Raw genomic sequence first — 12,637 nt, forward strand, 5'->3', positions numbered from 1 at the left:
ATGTCTGGATGTTGTTGTCGCTCTGTAAGGCTAGATGTTGATCAGCGGTGTCAACATCAACAGTAGAAGAAACGTGGCCCCAGATTTGTACTAAAAGCAAAAAGTGGATTAGACCCTAAAAACCCATCACTGTCCATTTATGGCCTAAGTGTTCTTGTTCGAGGTCTGAGTGTGGGATCGTCCTAGAGCCCTCGGGCACTCACCTGTCTCTCCTTACCCCAAGACATCAACGAACTAAAGGTGTTTGTGGATCTCGCCTCAATCTCTGCGGGGGAGAATGACATCGACGTGGATCGGGTAGCCTGCTTCCACGACGCCGTGCAGGGCTACGCGTCGCTGCTGTATAAGCTGGATGTGAGTGCAGGATTTGAGGAGTTCATGATGCATCTTGAAGAACTGTGGAAGGCTCTGGAGAATGACCTGCACCTGCCCCGTAAACTGGTAAGTCTTCTTTCTGGCTTCATCTGAGCACACGAAGCTGTGCACAGGGTCTTATTTGGCGTCACAAGGGGCAGGACTACAGGTCACCCCCACCTGTGTGGTCCATGTTAAAATGATGCTTGAGACCAGTTTTCCTTCATATGTGGAACTGTTTTCTTTTCCTTGTTATGGTAGATAGAAAGTGGGATTCAAAATTTCATGTAAATAAGAGCAGTTTCCATTGTGCAAAACACATGGAAAAATGACTGATCTATAACCCGTGTTTTCTTCTGAATGGTGATAACTATTACTTTTTACTATATATTTCTTGGTTCTTTCCACGTTTCCCACAATTGGCATGAATTAGATTTCTTTAAATAATCTCTCCACCCAACATGGAGCATGAACTCGGGACCCTGAGATCAAGAATTGCGTGCTCCCCCAACTGAGCCAGACAGGCACCCCTGTAAATTCATTTTTTATCAGAGAAACGAATGAACGTGTTAGTGTAAGTAAACCATTTGCACCAGGGTCCACACAGACCCATACCATGTCACGTGGCTGGCGCACAGAGGTGATGTCAGCCAGATCCACCAGAGGGTGAGGGCGGAGAGGAGAAACAGAGGACCAGGTAGCGGGGGCTTCACTTCTGCTGCTGCAAGCTTACGTCTGAACAGAAGTCTTTGCTTTAATCTCTCCCAGGCTTCCATTTGGACCTGGGGTCCCCAGAAGCACACTTAGAATATAAGGCCACACTGCCCTCCTTATCCAGCAGTACCCCCACCTGGGGGCCTGGCAGCATGAACCCCCTCACTGTTCTGTCCATGTGCCCCCATGTGTTAGCCAGGGCAGTGGCCATTGGTCCCCACCAGACAGCCTATTACATAAAGAGCAACACCATGGGATAGTGACCGAGAGGGCTAAGTGAGAGGGCAGTGGGTGAGGAAGGCTTCCCCTGTGGGCAGGAGATGGGGAGGGGGAACTTGCCCCATGGGGAGCAGAGACGGAGCCACAGGAAGAAGAGAAAGAAGGTTGCTCATACCGTGGCCTATTTCCCCTCCTGTTCCAACAGCATGACTCTGCCAGGAACTTGGAGTGGCTGAAAACTGTGAAGGAAAGTCACGGGTCGGTAGAACTTTCCTCCCTCTCATTGGCAACAGCCATCAATGACAAAGGCGTCTATGTGATCAGGGCCCCCAAGGATAGCCAGAAGGTGAGCCACCCTGCGTCCTGGCACAGCTGTCCGTGGTGTGTTCAGGCTGCTGCAAGTTGGGGTGGGGGTGGGGTTCTTCTTTCCGAAAAGTGACCTCTAAGCACGCACGGTTCCATAGATCTCCCCAGACACGGTTCTACAGTTGCTCTTGCCCGAGAGCCATGGAGACCCTGAGGAAGTGCGAGTCTACTCTTTGGAAGACCTCAAGGAGCTTTTGAATAAATTGATGCTGATGTCTGGCAAGAAAGATCACAGGAACGTTCAAGTAGAGGTATTTTCCAAGGTGAGGACTTGTGATGACATGGGACCAAGCACATGTCATGAGCTCATGTTTGGGTAGAGGACTGTCACTGCCCAGTAGCCAGAGAAAGAAGGGTTTGACTTTGGATTAGTTGATAGGAAGCACTCTGCTTTAAGACCATGGGTAGGTCTTAGAAGGAGACTCCTCTTGCTCCATTTACTCTAGAAATCAGCAAGAACACGCAAAGACTTAAAGATTTAGCTAGTCCTTCTTCATTGAAATAAAAGTAGCCATGTTGATAAAGGAATATCTGTGTATGTAACGGTCTCTGGACTTTGTTACGGGTGTTTTCTTTCAAGGTCGTTTGTACTTTATGATGACATCCTTTAGCCTTATCAGAGAGTCCTGTGGGAGGCTGATGATGTAAATCAGGAAATAAGGCCTCTGTGATTACCCCGTGTGCTCAAGGCCATATAGGGAACCAGTGGAAAGACATGAACCCAAGTACTTCAAGTTATATTTCTGTTTCGGTCATTCTGGATGATCGTGTGACCTCTGACACACGCTGTGATGTCTGCCTCCTGGTTCCGTTTGCTACAGGTGTTCTGCACCGTGCAGCGGCTTGTCCAGGCCTTCATAGACCTTTACTGCGCTGGAAACATGCTGTTCAGGGCCTGGGGTGCCGAGGTGTACTGCTCCCCCCAGCACGGTGTCTCCATTCGAATGGATTTCTGCTTGGAGCCTGTAAGCCAGCTCAGGGGCAGTGGGCCGGTGGCCACGCTGTTGGAGGCCGTCAGCAGAGAGATGGAGCATTTCCTGGATCACTGGAAGAGATTCGTGGCAGAGAAGCGGGCCAAGTACTTTTATCTCAACTACTACACCGCCGAGCAGCTGGTGTACCTGAGCACAGAGCTCAAGAGACAGACGCCCAGCGATGCTGCTGTCACCATGCTGTCCTTCATCAAAAGGGACTGCACCCTGACCGATGTTGCGAGGGCCCTCAAGGGGCCCAATGGTGAGGCTGCCAGGCACCACGAGAGGACAGTGGTGGAGGAACTGCAGCGGATGCTCCTGCGTGAGTTAAGCCTGGTGGGCAAGCTGCGGGCTGTCCTGGAGCAGTCCATGGCGTGCATGAGTGCCTTCCTGCCTCACTCTCTGGACCTGGAGACCCTCGGCCGCTGTCTGGCTCACCTGAGCTGGATGAGTGGACATCCTGTGATGCGGTTCCTCCCCAACGGCCTGCACGTCGGCAAGCCCAACCTCATCATCTGTGGCCACACTGAGGTGCTGTCGGCCGCACTGGCCATCTACATGCACACCGCACATCAGCCACTGCCCACCTTCGACGAGGTGCTGCTCTGCACCCCGGGAACCACTTTTGAGGAAGTGGCCCTGCTCCTGCGCCGCTGCCTCACTCCAGGCTCCCAGGAACAGGGGGTCTATAGCCTGCTGTATGCGGACCTGCTGAGCTATGAGGTGGCCTGCCAGGTGGAGGCACTCTTCCTGACCCTGTGCTCACAGCCACACCGGGATGACTTCCAGCTGGTGATGATCTGTGACTCTGAGCGGGAGCATTGCCACCTGCCCTCGGCTTTCAGCCAGCACAAGGTCCTTGTCACCCCTCAGAAGCCCCTCCAGGATATCCAGGCCTACCTGGCTCGGCATTTCCAGGTCCCCAGGCACTTGCCATCAGCTGCCGACGTGTTCCGGGACCGGATGTGTGTGGGGATTGTGACCTCCAAGCGAGCGGGCGTTGGTAATGACCGTTCCTGGGGTGGACGGGCCCCTTGGGTCCCAGGGACCATTTGATGTCCAGTGTTCAATGACGTACAAATGGCACGGGTTCCGATGCCATATTTTCCCATTTATGTCCATTAAGTACCTTAGGATGACGTTCCCTATCCAGCAGGGGCAACTCAGGCGGAGCCCTCTGTAGGAGGAAACTGAGTCTCAGGGAGGTTTTGATTCTTGGAAGCTATAAATCAGGGCCCATGCTGGAATGCGACACCCTTTCTCCCTAGGTTTCAGGCTCAGGCGAGTCCAGGGAGCCAAGTCACCTTCCTCTAAACAGGCTTCTCTGAAGCTCTCTCTCTTTTATTTTACTTACTTACTTACTTATTTATTTATTTGACACACAGAGATCACAGGTAGGCAGAGAGGCAGGCAGAGACAGAGAGGAGGAAGAAGGCTCCCCGCTGAGCAGAGAGCCTGATGTGGGGCTTGATCCCAGGACCCTGAGATCACGACCTGAGTCGAAGGCAGAGGCTTAACCCACTGAGCAACCCAGGCGCCCCACTCCCTCTCTTTTAAACTCTGTTGGCCACTTCAGGGTTGATGTGGATCTGGAGAGCAGAATGAGGTGTGATTGCTTTGTCTTGAGAAGAAATAGATGCCCCTTGACTTCCCTTCTCTTGACTTTATCCCCTTAACAGCACAACCTTCTTGCATGGAAAACCTTTGCCTCCCCTCCCCTGGACACGGGTGACACAGCCACTGTCCTTTGATTCCGATGGCCACCATCCATTCCAGGGGATACCAAGGATCTTGAGCAGGCAGCAGCAGGGAAATTTGAGGACTGGAAAGTGTATTCTTTACCATGATGTTACATTGTGTCGGTTCTGAATTTCCGCACAGATAAATGACTTGTAATAAATCTGGATTCTCCTGTTCCTGGTCCACAGCCCTGGCACCTGATTTCCATATTTTATTTTATTTCATTGTTTTAAGATTTTGTTTATTTGAGAGAGAGCATGGAGGGAGGAGCAGAGGGAGAGGGTCAAACAGACTCAGCGCTGACGGAGGAGCCTGATATGGGGCTCCATCCCAAAACCCTGGGATTGTGACCTGAGCAGAAATCAAGATTCTAGACACTTAACCCACTGAGCAGGCCAGGTGCCCCCTAATTTCCATATTTTAATGTTACAGGAAAGTCTCTCTATGTCCGGAGATTACATGGCAAATTGAAGATGCAGCTTGGAGGCCAAAAAGTGCCCCTAAAAGTGATCCGACTAATCGACCCTCAGGTGGATGAGAACCAAGTGTTGCAGTCCCTCCTGCCTTTCCTGAAGGCTGAGCACCAGACAGGACCTGCGATCTTCCACTTTGATGTGACCTCTTCAGTAAGTGCCCCGGGATTTCAGTTGATTGGCCGTGTCAGGAAAGACTCAGTCCCCATGTCTCACGCTTCCTCCTTCCTATATAAAGAACTTCCTCTTTCTATGTGATAGTCAGTATCGCTGTGTCCAAGCACAGAGTACAATGGTCCTCAGGGTTGGGAGACTGCGTTGTCCTTTGTGTGAGTGCTTACACACCCAAGTGATTCTCTCTAGGTGCAGACTGGACTTTGGGCGTTCATTTTCAAACTCTTCATCCTACGGTACTTAATGGATATAAATGGGAAAATATGGCATCGGAACCCGTGCCATTTGTACATCATTGAAACCCTGGAAAGGTTGCCAGCACTGCCCAGGACGCCGTACAGACGGGTATGTGCCACAGAGCCTTTTCATGTGTCCGTGCCAGCACATCCCACTTCCGCCTTGGCGAGGCCACTTTACAAGTACTTTTTGATAATGTCTGTAATAAAAATACTCTTACTAGTTAGGAGTATCTAGAGTTTGATTTGGGATTGATGCTGTTTGTCTGAGTAAATGCTAGAGGTGCTCAGAACCCAGTAAATCCATCTGCTGGGCACACACAGTCCGTCCCTAATGCCAGCTAAGATGGGAAGGAGGCTTTTGTCACATATACTTCTTAACAGAAGGGAGCCTTGTGCACACATGCACACGCATGTGCTTAGTAGAGATTTTGTTTCAGGAGGTTGGGTGATAAGGACCTGACCGTGGAACAGGTAGCTCCCATGATGGCCCAGTGATAGCAGCCTGAGCACAAAGGAGTCTGCAGAAATCAGTTTATGGAAAGTGGGATCTCAGAAAGGTCCTATATACTGCATGTGTACAGCCAGTGTAGATCACGTGGAGGGTTAAAATGCAGAAGATTTTTTAGGAAACATAGTCATAACCATTTTATTCATGTCTCCCCTTTCTAGAGTACACACACCCCCCCCCTTCAGTTTTCTCGATATCTTCCCAAGAGTCACCTGCCGGCCTCCCAAAGAAGTGATCGACATGGAGCTGAATCCCGAAGAGAGCTACAGCAATCCAGGGATGGACCAGAAAGCATTCCACAGTGAGACTTTCCAGAGGCCTTATCAGTATTTGAAACGGTTCCATGAGAAACAAAACCTAGACATGTTTCAGTACCAGAAAGGCTCTGTGGAAGGCACTCCTGAGGAATGCCTCCAGTATTTCCTGATTTACTGTGGGTTGATAAATCCATCCTGGGCAGAGCTACGGAACTTTGCTGGGTTCCTGAATTATCAGCTCAGAGATTGTGAGACCTCCCTCTTCTGCGACCCGCGCTTGATTGGAGACACACTGCAAGGCTTCAAGAACTTTGTGGTCACCTTCATGATCTTCATGGCAAGAGATTTCTCCACACCGACACTTAATACGTCCGATCAGAGCCCTGGGAGGACCACAGTGACCATGGATGGGGTCAGCGAAGAAGACCTAGCCCCTTTCACTCTCCGGAAGAGGTGGGAGTCAGAGCCTCACCCGTACGTGTTCTTCAATGGTGACCACACGTCCATGACATTCATGGGCTTCCACATCAAGCCCAATAGGAGTGGCGGCCTTGATGCCATCGACCTCTCCGGTGGGAGAGTGATCAAGAAAGATGTCATGGGGATGGAACTGTACCGGGGGCTATTGCTTCAGAGGGTGCCTTTCAATGTTGACTTTGATAAGCTTCCCAGACATGAGAAACTTGCAAAGCTCTGCCTGGTGTTGGGGATCCAGTGGCTCGTGGACCCTGATGAAACCTATGAGCTCACAATGGACAATATGCTGAAGATCCTTGCCATCGAGATGCGGTTCCGGTGTGGGATCCCCGTCATCATCATGGGAGAGACCGGCTGCGGGAAAACCAGGCTCATTAAATTCCTCAGTGACCTGCGACGTGGGGGCACCAAAGCTGAAACCATGAAGCTGGTCAAGGTCCACGGAGGAACCACTGCAGAGATGATCTACTCCAAAGTGCGGGAGGCAGAGAAACTTGCTATGTACAATAAGGACCAACATCAGCTGGACACTATCTTGTTCTTTGATGAAGCCAATACAACAGAAGCCATAAGCTGTATCAAGGAAGTCCTGTGTGATCGTACAGTGGACGGCCAGCCCCTGGCCAAAGACTCGGGCCTGCATATCATAGCGGCCTGCAACCCTTACCGGAAGCACTCGCAGGAGATGATCAGCCGCTTGGAGTCGGCCGGTTTGGGATACAGGGTCAATGCAGAGGACACGGTGGAAAGGCTCGGCTCCATCCCCCTGAGGCAGCTGGTGTACCGAGTGCATGCTCTGCCGCCCAGCCTGATCCCGCTGGTGTGGGATTTCGGACAGCTGAACAACACCGCCGAAAAGCTCTACATCCTGCAGATTGTGCAGAGGCTGGTGGATGCCATCAGGTTAGATGAAGATGAGACTCTTGTGATCACGGAAGTGCTCTCTGCCTCTCAGGCTTTCATGAGGACGAGAGTGAACGAGTGCAGCTTTGTCAGCCTCAGGGATGTGGAGCGCTGTGTCAAAGTGTTCAGATGGTTTTACGACCACAGTGTGATGCTCCTGTCAAAGCTGGAGTCCTTTCTCCAAGAGTCCCACGTCAGCCAAAACAATGTGGAGAGAGATCCTGTCCTCTGGTCCCTGGTGCTGGCCCTCGGGGTGTGCTATCACGCCTCTTTAGAACAGAAGGAATTGTACTGGAGAGCCATTTGCAGTCTCTTTCCAGAACCATATAACGACAGCAAGATTATTCTGGAGGAGATAGCTCAAACACAGAGTCTTTTTCTAAATAGTGTGTCTTTAAGGAAAACCATCGCTAGGAACTTGGCTTTGAAGGAGAATGTCTTCATGATGGTTATCTGCATTGAGCTGAAGATTCCCCTCTTCCTAGTGGGGAAGCCCGGCAGCTCCAAATCTCTTGCCAAGACCATTGTGGCAGATGCCATGCAAGGCCCAGCAGCTCACTCGGACCTCTTCCGGAGCCTGAAGCAGGTCCATCTGGTATCATTCCAGTGCAGCCCACACTCTACTCCTCAAGGCATCATAAGCACCTTCAGGCAGTGTGCCCGCTTCCAGCAGGGAAAGGACCTACAACAGTACGTTTCTGTGGTGGTGTTGGATGAGGTTGGACTGGCAGAAGATTCGCCTAAAATGCCCTTGAAGACTCTGCACCCGCTGTTGGAATATGGGTGCATTGATGATGATCCTGCCCCCCACAAAAAGGTTGGCTTCATAGGCATCTCCAATTGGGCCCTGGACCCTGCCAAGATGAACCGGGGTATTTTTGTGTCACGTGGCAGTCCCAACAAGAAAGAGCTCATAGAGAGCGCTAAGGGGATTTGCTCCTCAGAGCCCCTAGTTCAACAAAGAGTCCAAGGCTACTTTGCGCCCTTTGCCAGAGCCTATGAAACCGTGTGTGAGAAGCAAGACAAGGAATTCTTTGGGCTCCGTGACTACTATAGCCTCATCAAAATGGTCTTCGCCAAGGCAAAGTCTTCTAATAATGCGCCCTCCCCGCGGGATATTGCGCAGGCTGTCCTTCGGAACTTCAGTGGCAAAGATGACATCCACGCTTTGGACATTTTTACAGCCAGTTTGCCTGAGGCGAAGTGCTGGGAAGAAGTCAGCACCATGCAGCTGATCCAGGAGAACATGTACAGTGACCTTCAGAAGGCGTCAGGCAAGGAGCTGGACGGCTCTGAGTCCCGCTACCTGCTTGTGCTGACCAGAAACTACGCGGCTCTGCAGGTCCTGCAGCAGACGTTCTTCAAGGAGGACCGGCAGCCGGAGATCATTTTTGGTTCCAGCTTTCCCAGGGACCAGGAGTACACCCAGGTCTGCAGGAATATCAATCGGGTGAAGATTTGCATGGAAACGGGCAAGATGGTGGTGCTGCTCAACCTGCAGAGCCTGTACGAGAGCCTCTACGACGCGCTCAATCAGTACTACGTCTACCTGGGGGGCCAGAAGTACGTGGACCTTGGTCTGGGGACCCACCGGGTCAAATGTCGGGTTCACCCAGATTTCCGCTTGATAGTCATTGAAGAGAAAGACGTTGTCTACAAACATTTTCCCATCCCTCTCATTAACCGGCTGGAGAAACACTATCTGGATATCAACACTGTTTTGGAGAGATGGCAGAAAAACATCGTGGAGGAGCTCCAGAGCTGGGTGGAGAGATTTGCAGATGTGAAAGCGGAGCATTTTGTAGCCGGGCACAAGTACAGCCCTTCTGAAGTCTTCATCGGCTACCACCCGGACGCGTGCGCCTCTGTGGTGCTCCAGGTCACCGAGAGGCTGGGGCCCGGCGTCTTAACTGATGGACTGTACCAGAAGGTGTCTGAGGAGGCCAAGTTGATTCTGCTGGGTTGTGCCACGCCAGACGCCGTGATTCGGCTGGGAGCTACCTCCCTGGGCCTGTTCGCCGCACAGTCCCTGTCGCAAGAATACTACCACAGGCAGCAGCATAACTCCTTCGCAGACTTCCTTCAGGCCCAGCTTCACACAGCGGATCTGGGGCACCGTGTCACCTTCACGGAGGTGATTACAATTTTACCTCTGTTTTCTTTCCGAGGCCTTGCATCCCTAGTTTCTAGAATTCAGGATTCTTTTCTAGTCGGTGTATAGGATTTATAAACTGACGTGTTTGGACTTTAGTTTCTCTCCATTAAGGGCAGGGAAACCCAGACACTCACAAAAATTCAGTCAGAGCAAGTTGGGAGTGCCTGTTACTGTGCAGAGCTCTGTGGTGATTGTAACATTGTGTCCAGTGCCCACTTCACGAGGGCACCGAGGATATAAAAATGCATCGGCACCGTTCTTGGCCTTGGTCCGCATACAGTGTAAGACTCGTGAACGGGTGCCGTTGGCATCATACCACAGGGCTATCTGTAGGGGCAGAAAGGAGCAATGCACGTCAGGGTATGAGGTCAGAGGACCCTCCAGCCAACTGTGAAATGCGGCTGAGGAAGTGTTATGGGCAGAGGTCCCTACTGGAGCAAAGGTGTCAAGGTGTGGCACACTGCCACCTGTGCAGGAAACCAGGAACTGGCCGCTGTGTAGCGTGGAGCTCGAGGGTGCAGGGGCCAAGAGTTGGGGATCCATGGCCCTGCAGAGCCTTCATGGAGGGTCCTCTCCGCGGTGCTGATGAGGGGGGAGAGAGAGAGGACTGCATAGGGAGATGTGTCCGATTGCCTGGGAGAGGAAGAAGGCCTGATAAAAGACTATCACAGGAAGGACAGGTAGGGAGGCCGCTGAACCAGTTCAAAGTAGAGCCGCTGGTAGACGGAGCTGGGAGACAGCACGGGAACTGGAGAGCTAATGACTGATGCCGTCTGGGGGCTCTGGAAGACGAAGGGGTCTAGGGATGACTTCCTGTGTCTTCCTTGGATGACTGGAGGTTTGGTTAATTACAAGCCAGGAATGAGCAACAAATATTGGTGGTAAATTCCATTCGGGACAGACTCTGCTGCCCCTGTGGGATCCAGGCAGACAACGTCTGTCATGCAGGTGGACATGGGAATCAGAAGCTCAGTGGCAGGGCCGCCTGGATTGGGGGGTTCAGGAGCTGTGATAGCTGCATGCCCATAAGGAGTGTTTTGGTTTGCTCTGGGCGGGGGCGGGGGGGTGATCTAGGGTTACAGGAGAATTGGTCATAACTTGGGGGCAGAAAGGGCACCAGCCAGCTGCACTCCATCCGGAAGTGTACAGAAGACCAGGAGGGAGGAATGGCATTTGTGTGGAGCCCTAAGGGGTCATCCGAACTTCTAGGAGGGACTGGACAGGAAGAGACACTGGAGTCCAAGGAGATTTGAAGGCACCTGGTGATAGGTTGAGTCTTCCCTCTGTTACCTTTGGATCCCGTAGGTTCTCTTTGCCTCACCACTGCCTCATTTTTCAAAACTCCTCTGAGTTTGGATGCTTTTCTATCTGTATACCAACCGCACAGTGATGCTGAGCCCATAGAAGATACTTGCTCAGCAGCCTCCTGTTTCTAAACCAGCAAACCCGCAGCCTCCCTTGAATTCTAGCCAATAATTGGCATTTCCTGACTTTGCAGATCACCACTTTCTCCAGGCTGCTCACCAGCCATGACTGTGAAATTTTGGAATCGGAAGTAACAGACGGAGCTCTGAGGCCCACGATCCTGTCCCTGCAGCAGTTTGATACCGAGAGCTCATTCCTCGGAAAAGTCCGGTGAGGCTCCCCCTTCCTTCCCCGTCCCTCCACCCTCAGCTCCGACGGCTTTGTGCTTCACGTGCCTGACTGCAGGGGCCACTGGCGCCGTCGCCAGCCCTGGTTAGCGAACACCGAGGACACGCGATGAAGGACGGTGTCCCGTTCTCCCTGTGTCCCCTTTGTCTGTCCTGCCTTCTGCGTAGGCATCCTTCTCAGAAGCCAGCGCCTTTTGTCTCATTAGGGAAGCATTTACTGGGCTTTATGCGCTCTCCACTGGCTTCTCTGTCCACATAGAGGGGGCCCCACCTGAGTGATTCCCACCAATAAATTCCTTCATATTTCCTATCACTCCGGGAGTTTTTATCACCCGTTGTTTAGGATGGGCAATTTCTTTTTCCTTTCAGAAACTGCTTAACTGACGCAGCCAGATGCAAAATCCTTATTATTCAAACGGATTTCGAAGATGGAGTCCGCAGTGCTCAGCTCATCGCTTCAGCTAAGTAAGTTTTTGTTGTTTTTCTCAGAAACTACCCAGAAAGCCCAGATTTCCATCAGGAGTTCCTAAAGAGTTTCTTCCCTGAAAACAGTATAGTATTAGAATACACAAGGAAACAAAAATAGAACGGCTCTCGCTTTTCATTCCCCACAGATATGGGCTAGAGAAAAGACTAAAACAAGGCAAAAATGGTAAAATGCCAAGAGGTGTAAATAATAGATTGTTAGCCGGATATAAAAGAATATCCTCGGAACACGTCTGCAGACATGTCTCGTAGTTATTACAGTTAAATTATGCCACTTGAACATACCGCAAGTTCAAGAGCAATCAGTATGTAAAAGCTTCCGTTTGTATTTATTGGACTTTTTATGGTATTAGTATAGCAGAAATCGGGTAGTGTTCTCTTACTACTTTAGTTAGAGGAAAGTGATTTCTGGGCCTTTGAAGGCATTGGAAGCCGTATTTCATAGCGTGGTTGTGGGTTCACGGAATCCTTTTTCTCAGGATAGAAAGCCCAGCCCGCCTCACCCCGAGCAGCCTCAGAGCAGGCCCATTGAGGGTTGTAGGACAGAACTCCTGGTCCATAGGGACATGGTACTTCAAAGCAGAGGGAAGAAAATGTTCCTGGTGATACAGAGCTTGCCCTCTTCTCACAAGAGGAAACAGTGAGCATGAGGTTATGAAATTTACCTAGGGTGCCTGGGTGGCTCAGTCGGCGAAGTGTCTGCCTTCCACCCAGGTCATGATCTCGGGGTTGTGGGATCAAGTCCTGCATCGTGCTCCCTGCTCGGTGGGGAGCCTGCTGTTCCCTCTCCCTCTGCTGCTCCCCCTGCTTATGGTCCGTCTCTCTCTCTCTGTCAAATAAATAAAGTCTTAAAAAAAAATTTAAAGCTAAAAAGACACAAGATCGAATGCGACCACAGGTAGGACACTCTTCAGCCACTTCACAACTTTGGTTTTGTTTATTTGCT

At 51.3% G+C, this 12,637-nt stretch overlaps 1 protein-coding gene across 1 annotated transcript in view; it reads left to right on the forward strand.

The window, feature by feature from the left end:
• Positions 1–12,637, forward strand: part of LOC111160428 (ring finger protein 213) — a 105,292-nt gene that overhangs the window by 53,721 nt on the left and 38,934 nt on the right. Inside the window, exons 22-30 of the mRNA XM_022523545.1 lie at positions 224–441; positions 1,493–1,633; positions 1,752–1,916; positions 2,475–3,630; positions 4,800–4,993; positions 5,204–5,363; positions 5,925–9,532; positions 11,052–11,188; positions 11,575–11,670. Of these exons, the coding sequence (XP_022379253.1) occupies positions 224–441; positions 1,493–1,633; positions 1,752–1,916; positions 2,475–3,630; positions 4,800–4,993; positions 5,204–5,363; positions 5,925–9,532; positions 11,052–11,188; positions 11,575–11,670 (5,875 nt within the window). The remainder of the gene's footprint in view (positions 1–223; positions 442–1,492; positions 1,634–1,751; positions 1,917–2,474; positions 3,631–4,799; positions 4,994–5,203; positions 5,364–5,924; positions 9,533–11,051; positions 11,189–11,574; positions 11,671–12,637) is intronic.

This window comes from Enhydra lutris, unplaced genomic scaffold, assembly GCF_002288905.1.
Source record: "Enhydra lutris kenyoni isolate GAN:26980312 unplaced genomic scaffold, ASM228890v2 scaffoldscaffold75, whole genome shotgun sequence".
Taxonomy (NCBI): domain Eukaryota; kingdom Metazoa; phylum Chordata; class Mammalia; order Carnivora; family Mustelidae; genus Enhydra; species Enhydra lutris.